This window comes from Choloepus didactylus, chromosome 9, assembly GCF_015220235.1.
Source record: "Choloepus didactylus isolate mChoDid1 chromosome 9, mChoDid1.pri, whole genome shotgun sequence".
In the NCBI taxonomy this organism is placed as follows: Eukaryota; Metazoa; Chordata; class Mammalia; order Pilosa; family Megalonychidae; genus Choloepus; species Choloepus didactylus.
Window position 1 is genome coordinate 88901932 of NC_051315.1, and position 26502 is coordinate 88928433.

Genomic DNA, 26502 nt, shown 5'->3' on the forward strand with positions numbered 1-26502 from the left:
TTTCCCTCAAGCCAGTTCTCCTCAACTTTGTGGTATGTGGGAGTCTGATTCTTGTGGGGGTCCAGTTGGTGCACCAAGTTTGGGTATGTTGTTGGTGCTGTCCACCCTGAATGTGGGGTGTGTGTCTGAGCAGTTAAGGAGGGAGGGCGGCTTTAATAATCAAACCTTCCGGGTGTTCCTGGAGATTTAAGGCTGTTGCAAGTGTCTAAACCTTCAATTCAGTCTCACCACAGATAGTCCCTGACCCACGAGTCCTTAGTATTGGCATGTGGTCCCTGGAATATCCAAGTGGGTCCCTCTTTCAAGCCATGCCCTCCCAGGGCCTCTGCTGAGGGAAAGCTGTGCTGCGTCACAAGTGCGCGCCATCCCCGAAGGGAAGTTCTGGGCTGCTGGGCCATGTAGGGGCATTCCCAGCCTGCTGAAAGGTTGGCTGTATGGGGCGTGTTAATTTCCCCCTTTTCACACAGCTCTGCCTTCCTAGCTCCGGGACAGTTAGCTGTGGGTGTGCTAAAGGCTATTGTGGTGTGTGTGTGTGATGCTGGAAACACTTCCTGTCACACTGGGTTTTTTGGTGTGGCTCTGGACTGTGGTGCCGGGAAGGAGCATTCCTAGCCTGCTGGGAAGATGGCTGTAAGGGGAGTGGTTATTTTCCCCTTTTGGCTTGCCTCTGCCTTCCTCACTCCAAGACAATCAGCAGCGGGTGCGTGAAAGGGTATCGCCCATGCCAGATATTGAAGCATACCCACAACCTGTTCCTGCTGCGCTTCACTGTGTAGTTCTTGCTACAGTATCCTCACCCGCTTTTGGGTTTTTTAAAAAAGAACCAGTCCGACTCCAAATGCCAACCCACTGTTTACCCACACCGCAGTGTGGCTGCAGGATATTCAGAAGGCTTACTCAGTCTTTTCAGAACGCGGACTCCCGGTTTCACCAAGTGCACAGTCCCTGTGGATTTAGCAGACCTTGTCAGCTGGTGCATCACTGGAACTGGTGTGCTGGGTCACTTTCTGGCTTTTGTCTAGTATTTTTCACGGGGGTGTTTTTTTTGCCCTGTCTCTCCTAACCGCCATCTTCCGGAAGTCTCTGTGGGGATGCACACGTCCAAATTCCATAGAGCAGGCAGTGAACTGGCAACTCCAATGTAGGTGTTCGATGAACTCCTCAGGATACGCTTCGCTGGCTAGCTGAAGAAGTGAAGGTCCTCTATCTGTCTCCCTCTGTTTCACTTTTATAGGCATAATCCCACTTATAAGCAAAGTATAGGTTTACTAAAAAAAATAAAAATAGACTACTTTAATGTTATCTCTGCCTTTAAAATAAGATTCATATAACATATTTTCAGATATTTCAGGAACACATTTGTAATGTCCTTTTTCTTTTGAGGAAATGAATCAATTCTAAAATATCTCTGAAATATGTTCCCATTATTCATTATAGAATCAGTTGCTACTTGTGATGTCCTAGGAAATTTAGAATTCATGAAGCCATCTTGCCATACCATATTTTTCCCATTACTCATTTCTTGAAGTATTATTTCCCATAGGAATCCTAGAATCCTACACTTAACAGAGGCCAAGTTCATTCACTATAACTCATGTGTTTGATTCTTTTCCATTACATTTTAATAAATAGTCATGCAGTTTTTAGCTTAGTGATCTTCAGTGACCTAGACTTCATTGCCTGTGGAAAAACCTGAATTTTTATAAACAGTTTTAATTCCTCAAAAGTTCTTTCTTCTGTTATGGAGCCCAGATTTGTCTTCCCCTAATTTGGCATTTGTTTTACATTCTGGAGCCATATTATCAGGTATCATCCCTTATCTTCTGGCTGAATATTCCCAATTGCTTCTACTATTCTTTGTTTGACTTGATTTTCTCTTCCTCCCTAACTATAGGGTTATCAGTGTCCCTCAAGGAATTTTATTTATATATAACAGAAGGAGATTTTGTTAGGCCAACCCAGTCCCATTCTCTACATCCCTTTTTAAAACATAATAAAATTTAATTTTATGAAACATTACTCTTCTTGAAACTCTTCAGTGCCTTCCCATTGAGAATAAATTCCAAATTGCTTTATCCTGGCCAAAAATGTTTAGCATGACCCAGCCCCTACCTGTCTGTCCAGCATTATCTCATGGTACTCTCCTCATGACTCCCTATATTGCTGCTGTATTGTTACTTTTTTAAATTTTGGACTCTGCCAAGCTCTCTCCCTACTGCCTCGCCTGTTTCATATGTTTATATGTGTGTGTGTATATATATATGTATATATGTACGTCACCTATACGCATATGCTTAGTATGCATATACATACATACATTTCCTTATCCATTGTGTCTCAGATGAAATAACCGCCTCAGTGGATTTCTTAGACCATGCTTTCTAAGCAGTCGTAATTATAGGCCTGTCAGCCCCATTATTCTCTATATTATCGTATTTCTTTCCTACCACTTTTTTTTTTAATATATCCCAACTAGAAGGTTATCTTCATAAGGCTCCTTTCTCTGTTTTAATCACCATTATATCCCTAGTTTAGCATAGTCCAAAACAGTAGAAGCTCAGTAAGTATGTGAACAAATGAGTGAATAGGAGTAATCATATAAGGAAAAAATTAAAAACATTTAGGGGGACAAGAGTATGTCAGGTATCTGTACTTAGAAATACCCCCGAACAATGGACATCCTAATTACACAGACATAAGGCAAAGAACAGAGCAGCAATCTGACAGTGCTATCAAATCTCCAGTCTGAGATTGAGACTTTCAGTCAGTTGCCTGAGGTGGATCAAGAATTAAGGAACTCCTATGGATTCAGCTGGGGAAGCAACAGGAGTAGATAAGAACAGTTGGAAAAAAGATGATGACTATTTCTTACAAGTGTATAGCAAGAATATGTTGTGACACAGGCTACAAATTGAAAGCCAACTTTCTGGGAAAGATACCTTTTGTGCCAGAAGCTTCTTCTAACCCTGTTATTTTTAGTTTTCCTTAAGGTGCAGAAGATTGCTAAAACATACTAAGAAGCATTCTTTTTTCTGTGTCTATGCATATTTGTATGTGTGCTTCAGGAATATTTTTAAGTTGCAGAGGCTTCTAAAATGTGGTGGTTATTTTAAAATCTCTGTAAGTTGTGTATCATTAATTTTCATTGTGACTCTAAATCAGTTAATTTTTTTTTTTTTTTTTTTTTTTTTTAGATATTTAGCTTCCTGTGGTATATTGATGAACAGAACTCTTCCACTACATACCTCAGTTGTGCCTAAGGAGATATATGCAAGAACTTTCTTCAAAATTGCTGCACCGCTAATAAACAAAAGAAAAGAATATTCAGAGAGAAGAATTATAGGGTTTGTATATAACAGTAGTTTTAGTAAAAGAGTGCCTTCACAACTTTCTGTGGAGAATCATGCTTCTCCTGGATTCTTTTCTTTGATTCTCTTACAGATTAAACTTTGGTTTTTCTGAGTTGGCATTTCCATAGTCCTTGCTGTTTTATGAATACTTGTTAAATGAGTATAATTATATGGCAACTTTATAGGCTATGTTTAAAGGAAATAATTTGTTTTGGCTGTTTATAACCTGCATTTTTGTACACTGTTCTTTTCAGAGGTGGCAATATTACTGATATATTGGGCCAAATATGTGTATACAGCTTATTCACATACATGGATGGATATATGCATATGTATATACTAAAGGCTTCTACCATCCAGAGCAGGGGTTGGCTTACTTTTTCTATAAAGGCCAGCTAGTAAATATGTTAGGCTTTGTAGGCCATGTGGTCTCTTTTGCAGCTATTTAGCTCTGTCCTTACAGCCCCAAAGTGGCTCTAGATAATATGTAAACAAATGGGTATGACTGTGTTCCACTAAATTTTAATTGTTAAAAACAGGTGGTGGGCCAAATTTGACCCCTAATCTAGTGGTATATACAGTAGAAGAAATTACAGTGAGTAGAGATTGAGAAATATAACATCCCTCCATATGGAAATTTCTGGAAGGGAGTCTTAATTTCCAGTAGGCTATTAAGTATAACATGACAACTTCTAAAGGTGGGCTTTTCATTACTTTTAGTTGTTTACTTTTTCCCTCTGACTTTTCTGCAGTAAAGGTGTTTTGGCAGACTCAATAGCTTTTTTCACAGAATATGTCTTTATCATTGGCTAGTCATCTATGAATTAAGGTAACACTATCTGCTATACAGATAAAGCCCAAAGTCTATTTCTTTCTTATGTAAAGTTCAAGTAGGTCATCCTGATCCATGGGCAGCTGTCCTCCAGATAGGGATTCAGGAACCCGGGCATCATCCAACTTGTAACCTCTGTAATTCCCTAGTCTTCAGAGTCAGTGAAAAATGTTCACCTGCTTTTTTACCTCATTGGTCTGAAAGCAACATACATCACTTCCTCCTAGATATGATTGGCAAGAATCGGTCACGTGACCCCTTCAAAATACAGGGGGAAAGACTGGCAAATGTAGTACCTCGATGGGCAGCTGCTTCCTAGCAACAATGCTTTGTAAAGGGAGCAGAAATCTTTGGATGGTAACCATCCTTGCTACAGCTAATATGTTACAAAAATAATAGCAATTGAAAGATAAGAAATCAAATAGTGAATTTGTCTGTTGTGCATTTTGCCATTTGATAGGCACTGTGGTGCTTTGTCTTTGTTATTTCACTCAATCCTCACAATAGTCAAGTATAGAAACTCTTGTTATTACCATTTTAGAGATGAGGAAACTGAAGTTGAGAAAGATAACATACATTAAGTATCATGACTCCAAAGCTTATTTTTTTCCCATCATATTTACTTTGCTTCCTTATTCTTCTCATGCTAAAATCCTTTTTATTACATATTGGTCTTGTCCAATGATCTTCATCTTATCTTTTTAAAATTTGTATTTGGCATAAACACATAATAATAATTGCTACCGTTTATTAAGTGCTTATTAGGCATCCTGCCTGGTGCTGAAACTATTTCATTTAATTCATCCATTTTCCAATTATGGATGAAGACAATGAAGTTGAGAGGTTAAGCAGCCTACCCAAGGTCACATAGCTACTATGTTTTAAGAGCTAATACTTGAATATAATCATTTCTGTCTACAAAGTCCATCCATCTACTTGCCCTTTGTGCTCTACTACTTAGTTTTGTAGACTACTTTTATGGCAGTTAGCTTCCAGGCTACAAGCTTTCATTCTTCTTCCTGAGACTTACTGAGGCATTTATTTCAAAGTGTCTGAAAACCTGGAGAATTTAGTTGTGTTTTTTTTTTTTCTCTTTCCCCTCTTCTGTGGGCTTTCTTTTATGATCATAAACATTAAACATAAAGACTTAAATTCTGTCCTATTCTAAAAATATCCTCTTGTAATTTAGATTATGTGTACATTAAATTGCTATATCACTCTTGTAGAAATTATGTTTTTAGTGTCAAGGCTTCATAACCAAGATTGATAATATGTCTGAATCTCATAATTCAGATGGTTTTTTATATATGGCCGTAGAGGTTTTTTGTTTGTTTTTTCATTTAAGTGTTGAACTTTTTTGTTGAATTTATTATGAGGTATTTTGCATTTATATACTATTGTTTTAATTGGTTCCTGTTAGTATAGGAAAGATAACAATTTTTATATATTTCATAACACACCATGTTACTGAATTTTGAATTGATAGACAAAACACCTGCCAATTGATAATTTTGACTGATACTTTTCATTTATTTATTATTTCATTTAATCCTCACATGCAGATCATATTTCATGCTCTGATATAAATAATTGGCTGATACTTCCAGAACAGTATTACATAAAAATGATTATAGCCAGCATCTTTGTCTTATTTCTGACTCTGATAAGAATGCTTCTGGTATTTTAACATCTGTGGAGGGATCATACAGTTCTTCCACTTTAGCCAATTAATCTGGCTATAATAATGGAGTTTGTAATATTAATGTATCCATCCATTCCTAAATCAGTTGTATTTGACTGTTATGTTTTTTAATGTATTGCTGGTTTCTGATTGCTGATATTTTACTTAGAATTTTTGCCACAGTACTTGCAGGTGATTGTGGTCCCTGGTTTTTGTTTTTTAAGTTCTTTGCCAGATTTTAGTTGTCAGGATATTGTGATGATTCATAAAGAGAATGGGAAATTTCTTTTCTTCGTATTCTAGAATAGTTTATTTTCCTTCTTTTTTTAATTATAAATCTATTAACATGGTCATCCAGGAAAATAGTGGAGTAGGGGATCCAGGATTTACTCCTCCAAAATCAGCTAGTAGACAAGCAGAAATGTTCTGAAGCAACTGTTCTGGGGCTCTGGAATCCAAGGACACACTGTACAGCATCCATGGAAGAGTGGGACAAAGACACTGAGAAACTCAGTAAAAAACTGTAATTCACTCTGTGGTGGTGGCCAGGCCCATCCCCACCCTTGAGGCAAGCCTTGGTCCAGTACCTGGCTGGCTGCTGTGGACGGAGAGGGATGTGGACGCTGTCCTCCCAAAGAACAGGAGCAGTATGGCTGAATATTGACCATGGCTTTTGACCAGTGAATTTAGATTGCTGGGTCCCAGCTCTGAACTGCTACTAAAACCTGCCTTATGCAAAGACTGCCACAGCCATTGCTTCAACTTCAACCCTGCCCCCAACAGGGGGAGAGACAGTGGAGGTTTAAAGACATACTGTCTCTTGAGGGCTGTGGGGAAGAGATTGCCAAACAGTGCCATCTACTGGAAAGGCCAGGAAAGTTCAGCCTTTGGAGAGCCAACAGAAACAATTTTTGGCGAAGAGCTCCACCTGCTGGACTGGTGAAAAAAGTGCAGCTGCAGGGAGCCAAGAAGGCTTTTGGGTGTCTTTCCTGACACTCTCCCCAAGGCCCTTTTGAACTGGTCTGCACCTTGTTCTTAGGTCCTTGACCCTGTTCTGCCTAAGAAATATTGACTTGGGAAAGTCCTCTCCACGGTGACACTCCTCCCAGAATTTTCCCTCCAAGCAAAAGCAGCTACAGGCAACAAAGAGAATGTTAAATAAAAAACCACACACACACACACACAGAGAACAGGTCAAGATTCCTATCCCAGAGACAATGGATGAAAGGAAGCTTTCTCCTGGGGGTGAAGCAATTGCATAAACAGAGCAATCTTAAAAATTGTACCTCATACCCAGGGAAAGAATCTGATACAGAACAGTTGAATAAATCTGATTAGCTAAACACAGGCAATTTTAAAGGTCTATAATAAGCTGAACCAAGTGTCAAAGAAGGCCTTAACACAAAGCCAATCAACAACAAAACCTTAGACAAGAAAGAGAAACTGACCTGCAGAGTAGAGTCATTAAGATAATCAGATACCTAGACATCAGCAAAAAATTACAGGCCATACTAAGACACAGGAAGATAACCCAGTCAAAGGAACAAATTAAAAAGCCATAGGAGACACCAAATTTGGAACAAGTAACCAAAGATTTCAAACAAATCTCCTGAATCAATTCAAGAGGATGAAGGAAAAATATAAGTAAAGAGATAAAGGATATTAACACTGGGTGAGTATAGAGAAGAATTTCAAAGAATGAAAAGAAACATAACAGGACTTATGGGAAGAAAAGTCACAATAGAAGAGATTAAAAATACACCAGAGGCATACAACAGCAAAGTTGAACAGGCAGAAGAAAAAATCAGCAAACTAGAAGATAGGACATTCAAAATCTTACAAGAAGACAGAAGAACAGATAGAGAAAAGAATGGAAAAAATAGAGCAGGGTCTCAGGGAATTGAATGACACCATGAAGCACACAAACAGTACACATCATGAGTGTTCCAGAAGGAGAAGAGAATGGAAAAGGGGCAGAAGAAATATTTGAGGAAATGGCCAAAATATTCCAACTCTTATGAAAGACACAAATATACATGTCCAAGAAGGGCACTGTTCCGCAACCAGTATAAATCCTAATAGACTGACTCTGAGACACATACTAATCAGAATGTTGGGTGCCAAAGATAAGAGAATTCTGAAAGCATCAAGAGAAAAGTGATTGATCACAGAACAGCAATAAGACTGAATTTGAATTTCTCATCAGAAACCTTGGGGACAAGAAGGCAATTGTATGATATATTTAAGGTACTAAAAGAGAAAAACTGCCACCTGGAATTCTTTATCTGGATAAATTGTCCTTCAAAAATGAAGGGGAGTACTGTGAACAATTGAATGTATACTTTGTATGATTGCATGGTATGTGAATATATCTCAATAAAAATGAATTTTAAAAAATGAGGGGGAGATTAAAAAATTCACAGCAAAACAGAAGCTGAGAGAATTCATCAATAGAAGACCTGCCCTACAAGAAATATTAAAAGGAGTCCTGTCATCTGAAAGGATAAGGCAGGAGAGAGTTCTGCAGTCTGAAAGGAAAAGACAGGACAGAGAGGATTGGAGGAGAGGGTAGAAATGAAGATTATCAGTATGGGTAACTAAAAGTAAGAAGAGGGACAAAAATAAGATACAACATATTAAAGCCAAAGGATAAATGGTTGTTGTAAGTACTGCATTTACAGTAATCACATTGAATGTTAATGGATTAAACTCCCTAATCAAAAGGGACAGGTTGGCAGAATGGATAAAATGTATGAACCATCTATATGCTATCTACAAGATACTCACTTTACACCCAAGGACACAAATAGGTTGTAAGTGAAAGGTTGGAAAAAGATATTCCATGCAAATGGTAACCAAATAAGAGCTGGGTAGCTATACTAATGACAGACAAAATAGACTTTGAATGCAAAACTGTTAGGAGACAAAGAAGGACATTATAAATTAATAAAAGGGGGCAATCCACCAAGAAGAAATAACAATCATAAGTATTTATGTACCCAACCAGGGTGCCCCAAAGTACATGTGGCAAACACTGGCAAAACTGAAGGGAGAAATAGACATCTCTACAATAAGAGTTGGAGACTTCCACACACCACTCTTACCAATAGGTAGAACATCTAGATAGAGGATCAATAAGGAAACAGAGAACTTGAATAATATGATAAATGAACTAGAAGAAATACACAGAACACTGCGCTGTAAAACAGCTGGATGTACATTCTTCTCAAGTGCTCATTGGTCATTTTCCGGGATAGACCACATGTTGGGTAACAAACAAGTCTCAATAAATTTAAAAAGACTGAAATTATACAGTGCACTTTCTCTGATCATAATGGAATGAAGCTGAAAATCAATAACAGGTAGAGAATCAGAAAATTCACAAACATACAGAGGTTGAACTGCACACTCTTAAACGATTGGTGGACCAAAGAAGAAATTGCAAGAGAAATCAGTAAATATCTCAAGATGAAAAGGAGAACACAATGTATCAAAACATATGGGATACAGTGAAGGAAGTGGTGAGAGGAAATTTATAGCCCTGATGTCTACATTAAAAAAGAAGAAAGAGGTAAAATCAAAGACCTAACTGCTCGCATGGAGGAACTAGAAAAAGAGCAGCAAACTACTTCCAAACCAAGCAGAAGGAAAGAAATGATGAAGATTAATAGAAATTGCGGTCGCGGTTACTGCTTCTGGGGGGAGTGGCGGCCGGTAGCGGAGCCCTCAGCTCTCGGGGCTGCTTAAAGGGTACCGGCGGCGGGGGCTCTTTCCCGGAGGCGAGGGCGAGGCGGAGGACTTGGCCAGGTCCTCGGCGGGAGGCGTGCAAGGTGTGGAGGGCGGCGATAAGGACAAGACACTCTTCATCCAGTAGGAGTATGCGCCAAAGAGATTTATTCAGGGGTGATTACAGGTTATATAGGCTGGTAAGAAGGGCAGGGCTGGAAAAGAGGTGAAGTAGCCTTAAATGGCAATACTGAAGGGAGAGGGGCTAGGATTGGTTCTGAGAGGACGCAGGAGCCGTTGCAGCGGGCGGGAGTTGTTCTGGCCACGGTGCATGCACGCTGGCGGTGGCAGGAGTTGCCTTGGCACAGGGGAGTGTGCGGGTAAGATAAGGAAGTGGGGAAAGGGCGGTTGGGAGAAAGGCGGTTTCCTCCGGCAAGCCTCCCCTGCCCGTGACATTTTGGGTGAGGAAAAGGGAGCTGCCTTGACCTCGCTCCCCAGGCTCGGGGGGGCTGCAGAGGGCACTAACGCCCGTACCTACTACCCTCCCCAGGGGGTGATATCAGGTCCCCTGGCCCAGGCCTGGTAAGCCGAGGTACAAGCTCAGTCACCCGCAAGAAATAAATGAGAGAGTAAAAAAAAAAGAATTCACAAAACCAAGTGGTGTTCTTTCAGGTCAATGAAATTGACAAACCCTTAGCTAGACTGATGAAAAAAAGAGAGGATGCAAATACATAATATCAGAAATGAGAGGGGGTCAATACTACTGAACCTACAGAAATAAAAAGGATTGTGAGAGATCATATAAATAACTGTGTGCCAACAAATTAGACAAGTTAGATGAAATGGACAAATTCCTAGAAACCCAAGAACAACCTAAAGTGACCCTAGAAGATATAGAAGACCTCAACAGATGAATTACAGGTAAAGAGATTGAAACTACAAAGACAAGCCTAAGACGAGATGGTTTCACAGGGGAATTACACCAGACATTACAAGAACACTTAACTCCATTTCTGCTCAAACTGTTCCCAACACCTGAAGAGGAGGCAACACTCCTTAACTCATTCTGTGAGGCCAACATCACCCTAATACCAAAGTCAGATAAAGATACTACAAGGAAAGAAAATGACAGAAGAATTTCTCTAATGAGTATAGATGCAAAAATCCTCAACAAATACTTGCAACTTGAATCCAGTAGCACATTGAAAGAATTATACAATGGTCAAGTGGGTTTTATCCCAGGTATGCAAGAATGGTTCAACACAAGAAAATATATTAATGAAATACACCACATTGACAAATCATAGGAGGATAAACACATGATCATCTTGATTGACGTGGAAAAGAAATTTGACAAAATCCAGCATCCTTTCTTGATTAAAACACTTCAAAAGATAGGAATAAAAGGAAACTTCCTCAACATAGTAAAGGGCATATATAAAAAACCCACAGCTAACATTGTACTTGATTTGAAAGACTGAAAGATTTCCCTCTGAGATCAAGAGCAAGATAAGGATGCCCTCTGTCACCACTGTTTTCAACATTGTACTAGAAGTTGTAGCTAGGGCAGTTTGACACAAAAAAGAAATCAAGGGCATCTAAATGGGGAAGGAAGAAGTAAAATTCACTATTTGCAGATGACGTAAGCCTGTGTAAAGTCCTGAAAAATCTGTAACAAAGCTAGTAAAGCTAATAAATGAGTTGAGCAAAGGGGTGGGATACAAGATCTACACACAGAAATCAGTAGTGTTTTATATACTAGTAATGAGCAATCTGAGGTGGAAATTAAGAAATAAAAATTCCATTTACAATAGTAATTAAAATAATCAAATATCCAGGAATAAATTTAATGTCAATTCTATGCAAATTGGTTTATAAATTCAATGCAATACCAATGAAAATTCCAATAGCCTACTATGCAGAAATGGAAAAGCCAATTATCAAATTTGTTTGGAAGGGTAAGGGGCCCCCAAAAGCCAAAAACACCTTGAAAAAGAAGAATGAAGATGGAGGGCTCACACTTTCTGACTTTAAAGCATGTTACAAAGCTACAGTGGTCAAAACAGCATGATACTGGCATTAAGATAGATATATTGACCAGGGAATCTAATTGAGGGTTCAGAAATAGACCCTCACATCTATGGTCAATTGCTATTTGACAGTTCTTCCAGGCCCACTCAACTGGGACAGAATAGTATCTTCAACAAATGGTTGTAGGAGAACTAGGTATCTATATCCAAAAAGAATGAAGTAGGACTCCTATCTCACACTCTTTACAAAAAGTAACTCAAAATGGGTCAAAGAACTAAATATAAGAGCAAAGACCATAAAATTCCAGAAGAAAATGTGGGGAAGCATCTTTAAGATCTTGTGATAGGCAATGGTTTCTTAGATTTACACCCTAAGCACAAGCAACAAAGGAATAAATGGGACCTCTTCAAAATTAAAAACCTTTTTGAACTTCAAGGAACTTTGTCAAGAAAGTCAAAAGGCAGCCTACTCAGTGGGAGAAAATATCTGGAAACCACAAACCCGAAAAGGATTTAACATCCAGAATATATAAAGAAATCCTAAAACTGAACAATAAAAAGACAAACTAACTGAAAAATGGGCAAAAGACCTGAATAGCCATTTTTCCAAAGCGGAAATACAAATGGCTAAAAAGCACATGAAAAGATGCTCAACATCACTAACTATTATTAGGGAAATGTACATGAAAGCCACAATAAGGTATCATTTCACTCCTATTAGAAAGGCCACTATTAAAAACAAAAGAAAACGAAACAGAAAACTACAAGTGTTGGAGAGGATGTGGAGACATAGGAACCCTCATTCACTGCTGGTGGAAATATAAAATGTTATAGCCCCCGTGGAAGATAGTTTGGCGGTTCCTCAGGAAATTAAGTATAGAATTGTCATATGATCAGGCAGTCCTTACTAGGTATATATCCAGTTCCAGAAGAACTGAAAGCAGGGACAAAACAAGACATTTTCACTCTGATGTTCATAGCAGCATTATTCATAATTGCCCAAAGATGGAAGCAATCCAAGTATCCCATCAACCAATGAGTGGATAAACAAAATTAGGTATATATGTACAATAAAATTTTATTCAACTGTAAAAAGGAATGAAATCCTGATGCATGTGACAACATGGATGAACCTTGAGGACATTATGTTGAGTGAAATAAGCCAGACACAAAAGAACAAATGTTTTATGATTTCACTGTTATGAAATAATTAGAGGATGCTTAATTTGTGCAGTCTCTAATTAGGTTGATTTTTAGTGTTTGGATATGGATAACGGTGATAATAGCTTTCTTTTGAGTGGAACAGTGCTGAATTAAGCATGTGAATGTGGTTGAAAGGGGAAGTTTTGGGTTATATATGTTATTAGGAGGAAAGCTAGACGATAAAACATGGAACTGAGTAACGCAGTGAACCCTGTTGTGGACAATGACTTTAGTTAAGAGTACAAATATACTATATATACTATAGCATATAGTATTTATTTACTATATATAGTAAATATAGTTGTCATGAACTATAACAAATGTACGTCACTATTACAAGATGTTAATAATAGGGTGGTTTATGGGGAAAAATGCACCTAATGCAAACTGTGCACTATAGTTAAGAGTAATATTTTAATATTCTTTCAGCAGTTGGTAACAAATGTACCACAGTAATGCTAAGTTTCAACAATAGGGGGGTATTATGAATATGGGTTTTTTCTTTTTGGAGAAAGGAAAATGTTCTAAAATTGTGGTGATGAATGCGCAACTCTGTGATTATACTGAGAGTCATTGATTGTACCCTTGGATGGATTGTATGGTTTGTGAATATATCTCAATAAAACTGCTTTAAAATATTTCATGGTTGTATAAAAAGACTAATGAGATTGAAATACGTAAACCAAAAAATTAGTCTACCTTTACCCCCACTCCCTTCACCCAAAATTAACAATTGTATCCTTCTAGGACTTTTTTCTTTGTATTTCCATTACAGACATTCTATTGACATTTTTTTTGAAAAATATACAAATATTAAATAAGTTTAAAATCAAGGAAATGTATACTTCAGATGTTTCTTAGAATCATACTATTATGGTTTGTAATTTTTTTTTCATGTAACAATTTATCATATACCTGTTTGCTTTAAGGTATGCATTTGCTCTAATTCTTTTTTTAACTAATTCTTTCAATCAACTGATAATAGAATTCTATAGTATGGACTATCATAATTTATTAATCATTCCCTTATTGATAGACATCTAGGTTGCTTCCAGGTGTTTTCTCTCACAGTTCTGTTGAAATGAACTTTTGTGAAATATTAGGAGTATTTTTGAATGTCAGCCTGATGGAAGTGAAATCGTTGACTCCAAGTAAGGAATTGTTGATCAACTGAAGCCAATTCTTGTTATACAGAAATGTGGACCCATTGTTGCAAGCCCTTTCAGTTTTTTCAGAGAAGTCATGAATCCAGTTTATGTAACCTGTCAATTTTTAAATGCTCGCAGCCAACTAAAAATTTAAAAAACCACATCTGTAGGCCACATCTAGCCCATGCATTGCCAGATTGTGACTTCTGCTGTGTATGTATATTTAACTCCTTCCTTATTTTCTTTGTTGCTTTGAAGTCATTCATTCCAGAGTATGGTTCAATATGTGTGTCCAGTGATTTATTGCCTGAACACACATACTCAGTTTAAAGTATGAGAATACCATCTATAAACATATGAAGTTAACATCCCCTTTCATTTTTTTTTTTTTAAAGATATTCTATGCAGGAAATGTATGATGTGGTATCAGGAATGGACGATTATAAGCATTTTGTTCCTTGGTGCAAAAAATCGGATGTAATATCAAAGAGATCTGGATACTGCAAAACACGATTAGAAATTGGGTTTCCACCCATGTTGGAGCGATATACCTCAGTAGTAACCTTGGTGAAACCACATTTGGTAAAGGTAATGGTTTAATTATTTTAAAAAATACTCCCTAAATATTGATTATATAAAATGCATTATGTTTTACTTATGTTAAAGTAATACATTAAAAAGATTTCCCTAAACTAATAGGAAGAGGGGGGAAAAAGAACTTTTTATTACATTTCCTAATTGTGTTACATATACAATACTAGCATTTTTCTTTCCAAGTAGAGTTTGACTAGAAAATGGAAGTTGGAAACTTTTTCATTTTCTCTTTTTTCTTTCTGTTGACTCTGACCCATAGGGACAATCAGTTTTAGAGTACACAAATGAGAAATGTTTTAATCTTTGCATTACTTTAAAAGAAAAATAATAAATGCTTTACTATTGGAATATTAAGAAAAAAGACATTCAATGTTGCTTAATAAATATGTAAAAAAAATTAAGGAAGGAAAAGTGAGAGGATGAAAAAAGGTAGAAAAGCTACAAATGTGGAGAACCATTAGCATTGTTGAGGTCATCCTGCCATATACCAAGACACCAAAATGCCAGCTACCGTTACATGCATTATATTAATTATCTTACTCTGGCTAGAAGAGGATACACATGTAGAAAAGGTCTTCAGACTTAAATACACAAAAAGGCAAAATTCCTTAGAGTAATACCATTTCTTCTGAATTCCTAGTGCATGACAGCAGACTTTTAAAGCTGAGTTGTGCTTTTGTGCCTACAGGCTTGAAAGATAATATCATTTGTATTGGCTGTGGCTAAATACTTTAGTCAACTCTTTGTCAGGCATTGAAGGAGGTATGACTCTTAGACCAGAAGTATTCTGTCCAGTATTAAGCTGTAACCTTGGAGTCTGCCTGTTCTCAATCTCAGAATTTGAACTCCACTTACAAGGCTATAACCCATTCTGGGACTTTGCCATTATAAAGAGTGTTTTCACCAGATTGCCCTATAGTTTTGGAGTTTTCACTGTTTCTCATGTAAGAGCTAATATTTATTGAGCCCTTATTAGTGCTTTACTTGAATTTCCTATTTAATCTCCACAACAGTCCTCTGAGGTTCAAATATTTTATATTTTCCATCTTATGTTTGAGTAAACTAAGGCTTGGAACTAGCGTTAAATAATTTGCCAACACTCCATCTCATTCTGTCTGATACCCGCGAGTATTTCTATAATCTTAAATTCTTATTTTCTATTCCTTGACCTCAGTCTCTTTTCATTAAAGTCCTTATAATTTTAATCTTAGTATACTATGCTGCTTCTGTCTAAAACTACTCTAAAAAAAATCTCATTTTTCTTCACTGGCTTTTATCCCTTCCATGAATTCTTTTTTTTTTTTTTTTTTTTTAATTTTAAATCTTCATTTTATTGAGATATATTCACATACCACGCAGTCATACAAAACAAATCGTACATTGGATTGTTCACAGTACCATTACATAGTTGTACATTCGTCACCTAACTCAATCCCTGACACCTTCATTAGCACACACACAAAAATAACAAGAATAATAATTAAAGTGAAAAAGAGCAATTAAAGTAAAAAAGAACACTGGGTGCCTTTGTTTGTTTCTTTGTTTCCTTCCCCTATTTTTCTACTCATCCATCCATAAACTAAATAAAGGAGAGTGTGGTCCTTATGGCTTTCTCAATCCCATTGTCACCTCTCATAAGCTACATTTTTATACAATTGTCTTTGAGATTCATGGGTTCTGGGTTGTACTTTGATAGTTTCAGGTATATACCACCAGCTACCCCAATTCATTAGAACCTAAAAAGGGTTGTCTAAATTGTGCGTAAGAGTGCCCACCAGGGAGACCTCTCGGCTCCTTTTGGAATCTCTCTGCCACTGAAGCTTATTTCCTTTCCTTTCACATCCCCCTTTTGGTCAAGAAGATGTTCTCCATCCCACGATGCCAGGTCTACATTCCTCCCCGGGAGTCATATTCCACGTTGCCAGGGAGATTCACTCCCCTGGGTGTCTGATCCCACGTAGTGGGGAGGGCAGTGATTTCACCTTTCAAGTTGGCTTAGGTAGAGAGAGAGGGCCACATCTGAGCAACAAAGAGGCATTCGGGAGGAGGCTCTTAGGCACAATTATAGGGAGGCCTAGACTCTCCTTTGCAGCAACAGTCTTCCCAAGGGTAAATCCTGTGGTAGAGAGCTCAGCCCATCAAACCACCAGTCCCCTATGTCTGTGGTCATGTTAGCAACCATCGAGGTGGGGTAGGCCAATAACCCTGCATTCGCCACAGGCTCCTCACGGGGGCTCTACATATTTTTTTTCTTTTTTTTTTTTTTAAATCAACTGTATGAAAAATAAAAAAAATTAAAAATTAAAAAATTAAAAAAAAAACATACAATAAAAGAACATTTCAAAGAGACCATAACAAGGGAGTAAGAAAAAGACAACTAACCTAAGATAACTACTTTACTTCCAACATGTTCCTACTCTACCCCAAGAAAGTAACCTAATATAGCAACATTTCTGTGAACTTGTTCCTACGATACCCATCAGAAATTAACAGACCATAGTCATTCCTGGGCATTCCCAGAATGTTAAATTTACCCACAATAGCTTATCTGTTCTTCTTGGATTATTGTTGCCCCTTCCTTAATTGCTCTCTTTTGATAGTTCCCCTACAGTCTACATTATAAACCATTTGTTTTACATTTTTCAAAGTTCACATTAGTGGTAACATATAATATTTGTCTTTTTGTGCCTGGCTTATTTCGCTCAGCGTTGTCTTCAAGGTTCATCCATGTTGTCATGTGTTTCACGAGATCGTTCCTTCTTACTGCCGTGTAGTATTCCATCGTGTGTATATACCACATTTTATTTATTCACTCATCTGTTGAAGGACATTTGGGTTGTTTCCATCTCTTGGCAATTGTGAATAATGCTGCTATGAACATTGGCGTGCAGATATCCGTTCGTGTCACTGCTCTCCAAACTTCCGGGTATATACCGAGAAGTGCAGTCGCTGGATCGAATGGTAACTCTGTATCTAGTTTTCTAAGGAACTGCCAGACTGACTTCCAGAGTGGCTGAACCATTATACAGTCCCACCAACAATGAATAAGAGTTCCAATTTCTCCACATCCCCTCCAGCATTTGTAGTTTCCTGTTTGTTTAATGGCAGCCATTCTAATCAGTGTGAGATGGTATCTCATTGTGGTCTTAATTTGCATCTCTCTAATAGCTAGTGAAGCTGAACATTTTTTTCATGTGTTTCTTGGCCATTTGTATTTCCTCTTCAGAGAACTGTCTTTTCATATCTTTTGCCCATTTTATAATTGGGCTGTCTGTACTACTGTCATTGAGTTGTAGGATTTCTTTATATATGCAAGATATCAGTCTTTTGTCAGATACATGGTTTCCAAAAATTTTTTCCCATTGAGTTGGCTGCCTCTTTACCTCTTTGACAAATTCCTTTGAGGTACAGAAACTTGTAAGTTTGAGGAGTTCCCATTTATCTGTTTTTTCTTTGTTGCTTGTGCTTTGGGTGTAAAGTCTAGGAAGTGGCCGCCTAATACAAGGTCTTGAAGATGTTTTCCTACATTATCTTCTGGGAGTTTTATGGTACTTTCTTTTATATTGAGATCTTTGGTCCATTTTGAGTTAATTTTTGTGTAGGGGGTGAGGTAGGGGTCCTCTTTCATTCTTTTGGATATGGATATCCAACTCTCCCAGCCCCATTTGTTGAAAAGACCATTATGACCCAGTTCAGTGACTTTGGGGGCCTTATCAAAGATCAGTCGGCCATAGATCTGGGGGTCTTTCTCTGAATTCTCAATTCGAATCCATTGATCTATATGTCTATCTTTGTGCCAGTACCATGCTGTTTTGACAACTGTGGCTTTATAATAAGCTTCAAAGTCAGGGAGTGTAAGTCCTCCCACTTTATTTTTCTTTTTTAGAGTGTCTTTAGGAATTCGAGGCATCTTCCCTTTCCAAATAAATTTGATAACTAGCTTTTCCAAGTCTGCAAAGTAGGTTGTTGGAATTTTGATTGGGATTGCATTGAATCTGTAGATGAGTTTGGGTAGAATTGACATCTTAATGACATTTAGACTTCCTATCCATGAACATGGAATATTTTTCCATCTTTTAAGGTCCCCTTCTATTTCCTTTAGTAGAGTTATGTAGTTTTCTTTGTATAGGTCTTTTACATCTTTGGTTAAGTTTATTCCTAGGTACTTGATTTTTTTAGTTGCTATTGAAAATGGTGTCTTTTTCTTGAGTGTCTCTTCAGTTTGTTCATTTCTAGCATATAGAAATATTACTGACTTATGTGCATTAATCTTGTATCCCGCTACTTTGCTAAATTTATTAGCTCTAGTAGCTGTATCGTCGATTTCTCAGGGTTTTCCAGATACAAGATCGTATCATCTGCAAATAATGACAGTTTTACTTCTTCCTTTCCAATTTGGATGCCTTTTATTTCTTTGTCTTGCCAGGTTGCCCTGGCTAGCACTTCCAGCACAATGTTGAATAACAGTGGTGATAGCGGGCATCCTTGTCTTGTTCCTGATCTTAGAGGGAAGGCTTTCAGTCTCTCACAATTGAGTACTATGCTGGCTGTGGGTTTTTCATATATGCTCTTTATCATGTTGAGGAAGTTTCCTTCAATTCCTACCTTTTGAAGTGTTTTTATCAAAAAGGGATGTTGGATTTTGTCAAATGCTTTTTCAGCATCTATTGAGATGATCATTTGATTTTTCCCTTTCGAATTGTTAATGCGTTATAATACATTGATTGATTTTCTTATGTTGAACCATCCTTGCATGCCTGGAATGAACCCCACTTGGTCATGGTGTATGATTTTTTTAATGTGTCTTTGGATTCGATTTGCAAGTATTTTGTTGAGGATTTTTGCATCTGTATTCATTAGGGAGATTGGCTGGTAGTTTTCCTTTCTTGTGGCATCTTTGCCTGGTTTTGGTATTAGATTAATGTTAGCTTCATAAAATGAGTTAGATAGTGTTCCATTTTCTTCAGTGTTTTGAAAGACTTTAAGTAAGATTGGTATCAGTTCTTTTTGGAAAGTTTGGTAGAATTCCCCTGTGAAGCCATCTGGCCCTGGGCATTTATTTGTGGGAAACTTTTTGATGACTGATTGGATCTCTTTGCTTGTGATGGGTTGGTTGAGGCCTTCTATTTCTTCTCTGGTCAGTCTAGGTTGTTCATATGTTTCCAGGAAATTGTCCATTTCCTCTACATTATCCAGTTTGTTGGCATACAGTTGTTCATAGTATCCTCTTATAATTTTTTAAATTTCTTCGGGATCTGCAGTTATGTCACCTTTTTCATTTATTATTTTGTTTATATGGGTCTTTTCTCTTTTTGATTTTGTCAGTCTAGCTAGGGGCTTGTCAATCTTGTTGATCTTCTCAAAGAACCAACTTTTGGTGATATTTATCCTCTCTATTTAGTTTTTTTGTTCTCTATGTCATTTATTTCTGCTTTAATCCTTGCTATTTCTTTTCTTCTACTTGGTTTAGGATTGGTTTGCTGTTCATTTTCTAGCTTCTTCAGTAGATCCATTAGTTCTTTGGTTTTGGCTCTTTCTTCCTTTTTAATATATGCATTTATTGCTATAAATTTCCCCCTCAGTACCGCTTTTGCTGCATCCCGTAGGTTTTGGAATGTTGTGTTCTCATTTTCATTTGTCTCTATATATTTAGCAATTTCTCTTGCTATTTCTTGTTTAACCCACTGATTGTTTAGGAGTGTGTTGTTTAACCTCCAGGTATTTGTGAATTTTCTAAGTCTCTGATGGTTATTGACTTCTGATTGTATTCCATTATGGTTAGAGAATGTGCTTTGAATAATTTCAATCTTTTTAAATTTATTGAGGCTTGTTTTATGTCCCAGCATATGATCTATTCTGGAGAAACTTCCGTGAGCACTAGAGAAGAATGTGTATTCTGGTGATTTGGGATGTAATGTTCTGTATATGTCTTAAATCTAATTCATTTATCAGGTTGTTTAGGTTTTCAGTTTCCTTACTGGTTTTCTGTCTGGTTGATCTATCTATAGGAGAAAGTGATGTGTTGAAGTCTCCCACAATTATTGTGGAAACATCAATTGCTTCCTTTAGTTTTGCCAGTGTTTCTCTCATGTATTTTGTGGTACCTTGATTGGGTACATAGACATTTATGATTGTTATTTCTTCTTTTTGAATTGCCCCTTTTATTAGTATGTAGTGGCCTTCTTTGTCTCTCAAAACATCCCTGCATTTAAAGTCTATTTTATCTGAGATTAATATTGCTACACCTGCTTTCTTTTGGCTGTAGCTTGCATGAAATATTTTTTTCCATCCTTTCACTTTCAATTTCTTTGTGTCCCTGTGTCTAAGATGAGTCTCTTGTATGCAACATATTGATGGTTCATTTTTTTTAATCCGTTCTGCCGATCTATATCTTTTAATTGGGGAGTTTAATCCATTTACATTCAACATTATAACCGTGAAGGCATTTCTTGAATCAGCCATCTTATCCTTTGGTTTATGTTTGTCATATATATTTTTCCCCTCTCTCTATTAATATCCTTTAATGTACCCATACCGAATCTCTTTAGTACTGAACTTTTCTCCAAGTCTCTCTGTCCTTTCTTTGTTTCTCTGTCTGTAGGGCTCCCTTTAGTTTCTCCAGTAGGGCAGGTCTCTTGTTAGCAAATTCTCTCAGCATTTGTTTGCCTGTGAAAAATTTAAGCTCTCCCTCAAATTTGAAGGAGATCTTTGCTGGATAAAGAATTCTTGGTTGGAAATTATTCTCACTCAGAATTTTAAATATATCGTGCCACTGCCTTCTCGCCTCCATGGTGGCTGCTGAGTAGTCACTACTTAGTCTTATGGTATTTCCTTTGTATGTGGTGAATTGCTTTTCTCTTGCTGCTTTCATAACTTGCTCCTTCTCTTCTGTGTTTGATAGTGTGATCAGAATATGTCTTGGAGTGGGTTTATTTGGATTTATTCTATTTGGAGTTCACTGGGCATTTATGATTTGTGTATTTATGGTGTTTAGAAGATTTGGGAAGTTTTCCTCAACAATTTGTTTCAATACTCTTCCTAGACCTTAACCCTTTTCTTCCGCTTCTGGAACACCAATGAGTCTTATATTTGGACGTTTTATATTATCTATCCCGGAGGTCCATTTCGATTTTTTCGATTTTTTTTCCCCATTCTTTCTTTTGTGCTTTCATTTTCCATTCTGTCATCTTCCAGGTCACTGATTCGTTGTTCAACTTCCTCTAGTCTTGTACTGTGAGTATCCAGAATCTTTTTAATTTGGTCAACAGTTTCTTTAATTTCCATAAGATCATCTATTTTTTTTATTTAGTCTTGCAGTGTCTTCTTTATGCTCTTCTAGGGTCTTCTTGATATCCTTTGTATCCCGTACTATGGTCTCATTGTTCATCTTTAGTTCTTTGATTAGTTGCTTTAGGGACTGTGTCTCTTCTGATCTTTTGATTTGGGTGTTTGGGCTTGGGTTTTCCATATCATCTGGTTTTTTCATACGCTTTAGAATTTGCTGTTGTTTTTGGCCTCTTGGCATTTGCTTAACTTGATAGGGTTCTTTTAGGATTTGTAGACCAGTTGAAGTCCTTATGTCTAATTTATCAGATCTACAGCTTCGTGGAGTACACTTTCTCTAACTAACCAGCAGGTGGCGTCCACGAGCCACCTGTTCTCCACAAGCCATTTCTCCCCTGCTTTGCCTTTGTGGTGAGTGGGGGAGTGAGTCTTGTGGGGTCCAATTGGTGTACCAAGCTTGCGTGTGTAGTTGTTGTTGCCCGCTCTGTATAGGGGGTGTGTGTCTGGGTGGTCAGGGCGGGGGAGGGGGGTGGCTCTAACAATCAAATCTCCCTGATGTTCCTGGAGTTTTAAAGCTGCTGCAATAATCTAATCCTTCAGTTCAGTCCTGCCACAGTTTGTCTCTGCCACTGACCCACAAGTCCTTGGTATTGGCGTATGGCCCCTGAGACTTGCGAGTGGGTCCCTTTTCCAGGCCGTGCACTACCAAGTCCTCTGTTGAGGGATGACTGTGCTATGTCACAGGTGAGTGACGTCCCCCCAGGGCGGTTCTGGGCTGCTGGGCTGTGTAGGGAGGCTCCCAGTCTGCTGAAATGATGGCTGAATGGGGCTTTATTAATTCACATTGCTCCACCTTCCCAACTCTGGGACAACCAGCTGAGGGTGCAGGGAAGGCTAATGTCCACCCCCGATTTTGTGGTGTGTGCGTGTTATTTGAAGCACTTCCGTCACACTGGGTTGTCTGGGGCAGCTCTGGGCTATGGGGCTGGCGACGGGCAGGAGTGTTTCCTGTCCACCAGGATGATGGCTATGAGCGGACACCCCCCTTTTCTTGGGAAGTTGTGTTGTTTAGTGAATTTTCTCAGCCACTGGATTATTGCCTTTTGTCTCAGTGCTCTCTTAGTTCTGCTCTTGTCTTGACCTGCCATAATTGCAAGTCTTTGAGGCTTTCTGTATTGGGCTTCTTAGAGTAATTGTTTTAGAAACAGAAAAAAAAAGATTAAAAAAATATATAAAAGCCCTCCTAGCAGATCTAATGGGTTATTGAAATGCTAAGAGACAAAGCAATTAGGGCCATTATGGAAAGATCCAGGGGACAGAGAGATCAGTTTTTCTTCGGGATTTGCATATAAGCCTCAGGGCCTGAGCTCTGCCCTTCCCCTTTCTATGTTCACCAGAACTCCAAGAAGCCTCTGCTTTTATTTTTTAGTTTTTCTTGCTGTTTTTTGCTATGCCTGTCTCCTCTCTGCTGGGCTGGCTGCTCTCAGATTCTCTGGTGTCTGGTCTCAGTCTGTCTGTGGTTGGAAATTTGGATCAGTAGAATGAGTTTCCGATAAGAGCTGCCACTGCAGTTCTCCCTTCTCCTTCCGAGCGCTGACAGCCCCTCCTCCCATGGGACTGAGCCTGGCAGGGAGGGGCGTGGGTCCCCTGGCCGCAAAAACTTACAGATTTCGCTGATCTCAGCAGTTCGACGTGTTCATGAGTGTTGTATGAAGTATGCCCAAAGTCAAATTGCTCTGCAGTGTCCAGTCCACGCAGTTCCTGGCTTTCTACCTACTTTCCTGGAGGAATATCTAAAACATACACCTCACCAATCCACCATCTTGCCCCGCCCTCCATGACTTCTTAAAACATACAGATAAAGTCAAGCTCTTTAGCCTTACACATGAGCCCATCTATTCCTCACCCTCCTCGTCCTCCCATCCCCCATACTGTACTGAATATTCAGGCAATACCATCCATGTTAAAGTTCCCTTAATGCACTGTATGGTAATTATTCTACAGCTCTGTGCCTTTGCATATTGTTCTTCTATCTGTAATGTGCTTAACTCCTTGACTATAATTTCCTTAAATTCGGCTATCCAGTTTCATTTCTCCCTTTCCTTTCATATAGATAATTATTCTTACCTTCATGATTTCTCTGGGCTTTGTAAATGCTTTATTAATTTTGCCCCTTCTCTTACATTTGTTCATTTAACAAGTTATTTACAAACCTTGACAAGATTGAGCTCTTTGAAGAAAGGCACGCTGCTTTTTTTATTTGTTATCCCCAGACCCATACTACAATAATGGAGTCGTGAGTTCTCCTTACTTATGAAGGCCTCACTACTTACCTTGCAGATCCAGAAACATCCATCATAATCTCAGAGTAGCTTTGCACACTGCCCAGGAAGGAGGAAACTATATTATTTAAAAGATTAATCTTCATTAATAGGCAGTGTTAGATGAGTATTGCTTTCTCAGTTTTATGAGGCTTAACATTAGGAACCTTGCGAAAGTCACACTATGTGTGTCTGATTCCACATTTTTTTCCATTATAATAAATTCACGCTTAATTCGCTAATTGACTGTCTCAGGATATGTTTGAGAATAACACAAAACTATATATGCTCAACATTCAGTTGTCTCTAGGTTCAGATTCTAGATTTTAATACTTATTATGCATGTGATATACAATAAAAATCATTATTACCAAGGGAGCAGCAGAAGCCCTGTGACCTTTTCTGTGAAATATTAGCTGCCCAAAATGTGCCTGTGACTTAATGTGTCATTAATTCTAGTATCTAATGGCCAGAGCTCTTGAAAGTTTTCAGCAGATTTAATAGAAGCAACAGTTCAGTGAATGTTAACAATATGAGTATTTTGTATGGGATAGCTTCTACTGTGGTCAGCATTTTCTGCTGTTAGGCACGAGGCCTTTGGCATTATTGTTCCTGGTATGTTCAAACCATACCAGTAAAATTCTGTGGGTTCCTGGGCTAGATAATTTTATGAGTGCAGCAGTACCACGTTTTGAAGAAAAATAGTCAGAGGAAGATACTATATTTTAGTATTTCCAATAGCTGTTTCTCCCTTAGTGTTAACTTTGCTGTAAGCTTTTTATGTGATTGAAAAGAGACAGAATGTGTTAAAGTTGGATAACTGAAATAAGACTTTATCATTGACTCTTGATGCTTTTAAAAATTAGATGGCCATTATTGAACCAAATGTAAAGCTGAATATTTTGAAGGAAATTTTCATTTTTCCCCAATGACTTAGCATAATGTGATTAAATTCGAGGTAGTATTTTAATGATTGTTATTGAATCATGTCTAAATAAGTTTTTAAGACATTCATTGGTTTTCATTTAAAAAACTAAAATTCCTTACATAAAGGGAGCATTTCTTTATAACTGCTTTTTACCTTGGGTGCAGCTGACATTGTTTGTAATAATGATATTACCATATTACCATCTGATAATTGATTCAAAAGGGTTAAGAAATGAAATAAAGGTTAGGAACAAAACTGCAACTAGATTTTCAGTTCTTTGACTCCCAGTTTGACTTTCCTGTGGAAAGATCCAGAATTTAGTCAGAGAAATGGTCCTGGGTTATGTGTTTAGGGAACCTATACCTAGGGAAGAAACATGTCTCATTTTACTCTAGGGAAACATGGTTTACCCATACAAGTCCTCCTTTTGCTAGTTTATTTATTGGCCTCAGGATACTTACTGAAAACTTAAGGCTTAATTGAAGAGGGTAGTGTAGACTTTGAAACAGGAATTAAAAAATGGGTCTGTTGCTGAAGGAAGGTTGTATGTATTCTTGAGGTCACTTGTCTACTAGTATAATAAAGTCCAGATAGTATCTTTGAGTAGTAGGTAGAGGCTGAACTTTACTCAAGGTCATAACCAGTGCTAACAGTCCACTAGTGAATATGATTCTGGTCACCATTTTAGTGGGTCTCAATCATAAGTGATACAGAATGGGAAATATCAAAATGCACTGCACGTAGTAAGGCTAAGTATTGTGTTTCAGTGTGTAGACACACATAAAATACACATGTGCACTGAAGAGGTCCAAAAGAAATGGATGGGTCAGGGACAAGGGTTCGGGTCAGACTTGAGGAAACTGGAGCCATAGAAGCCTCTAGGAATAAGAGTAAAGAGTAAAATAAATGCTAACTATGATTAACTAGAGAAAAATAGGGGGGTAGGAGAGAACAGTTTAGATTATTACTAGAGATCTGTGTTAGGTACTTTATACACATTTTAATCTCATAGTGATTGTATAAAGTAGGTATTATACTCACTTTATCTATTAAAGAAATATATGGAAAAAGAATAAACTTAACTCAGTTGGGAGGAAAAAAAAAAAGAAATGTATGGTGTAGGGAATTAACTTGTTCAGGATCGTTTGAGTGGCAGAGCCGGAAACAGGCTTCGGAAAATCACTCCGTTTTTCTGCTGGAAGAGAAATCTGAGTAGCACAGTGGGTGGTAGCGGTGGAAGAGAAAATTTAAAATCTTGTGGATCCCAGAAGAAATGAATATGGCTTTTATTAAGGCAAGAGGTTACTTCCTAATACCAAGCTTAAAAATCAGATGGCTTCATCATCAAAAATATATACTTCTCAAAAAAATCAGCCTCATGGTAGATTCTGGCAAATAAACAAGT

The 26502-nt window shown here is 37.8% G+C and overlaps 1 protein-coding gene across 2 annotated transcripts in view; it reads left to right on the forward strand.

The window, feature by feature from the left end:
• Positions 1 to 26502, forward strand: part of COQ10B (coenzyme Q10B) — a 37100-nt gene that overhangs the window by 7718 nt on the left and 2880 nt on the right. For both annotated transcript variants that reach the window (XM_037850504.1, XM_037850505.1), the window contains exons 2-3: positions 3195 to 3344; positions 14366 to 14558. In XM_037850504.1, the coding sequence (XP_037706432.1) occupies positions 3195 to 3344; positions 14366 to 14558 (343 nt within the window). The remainder of the gene's footprint in view (positions 1 to 3194; positions 3345 to 14365; positions 14559 to 26502) is intronic.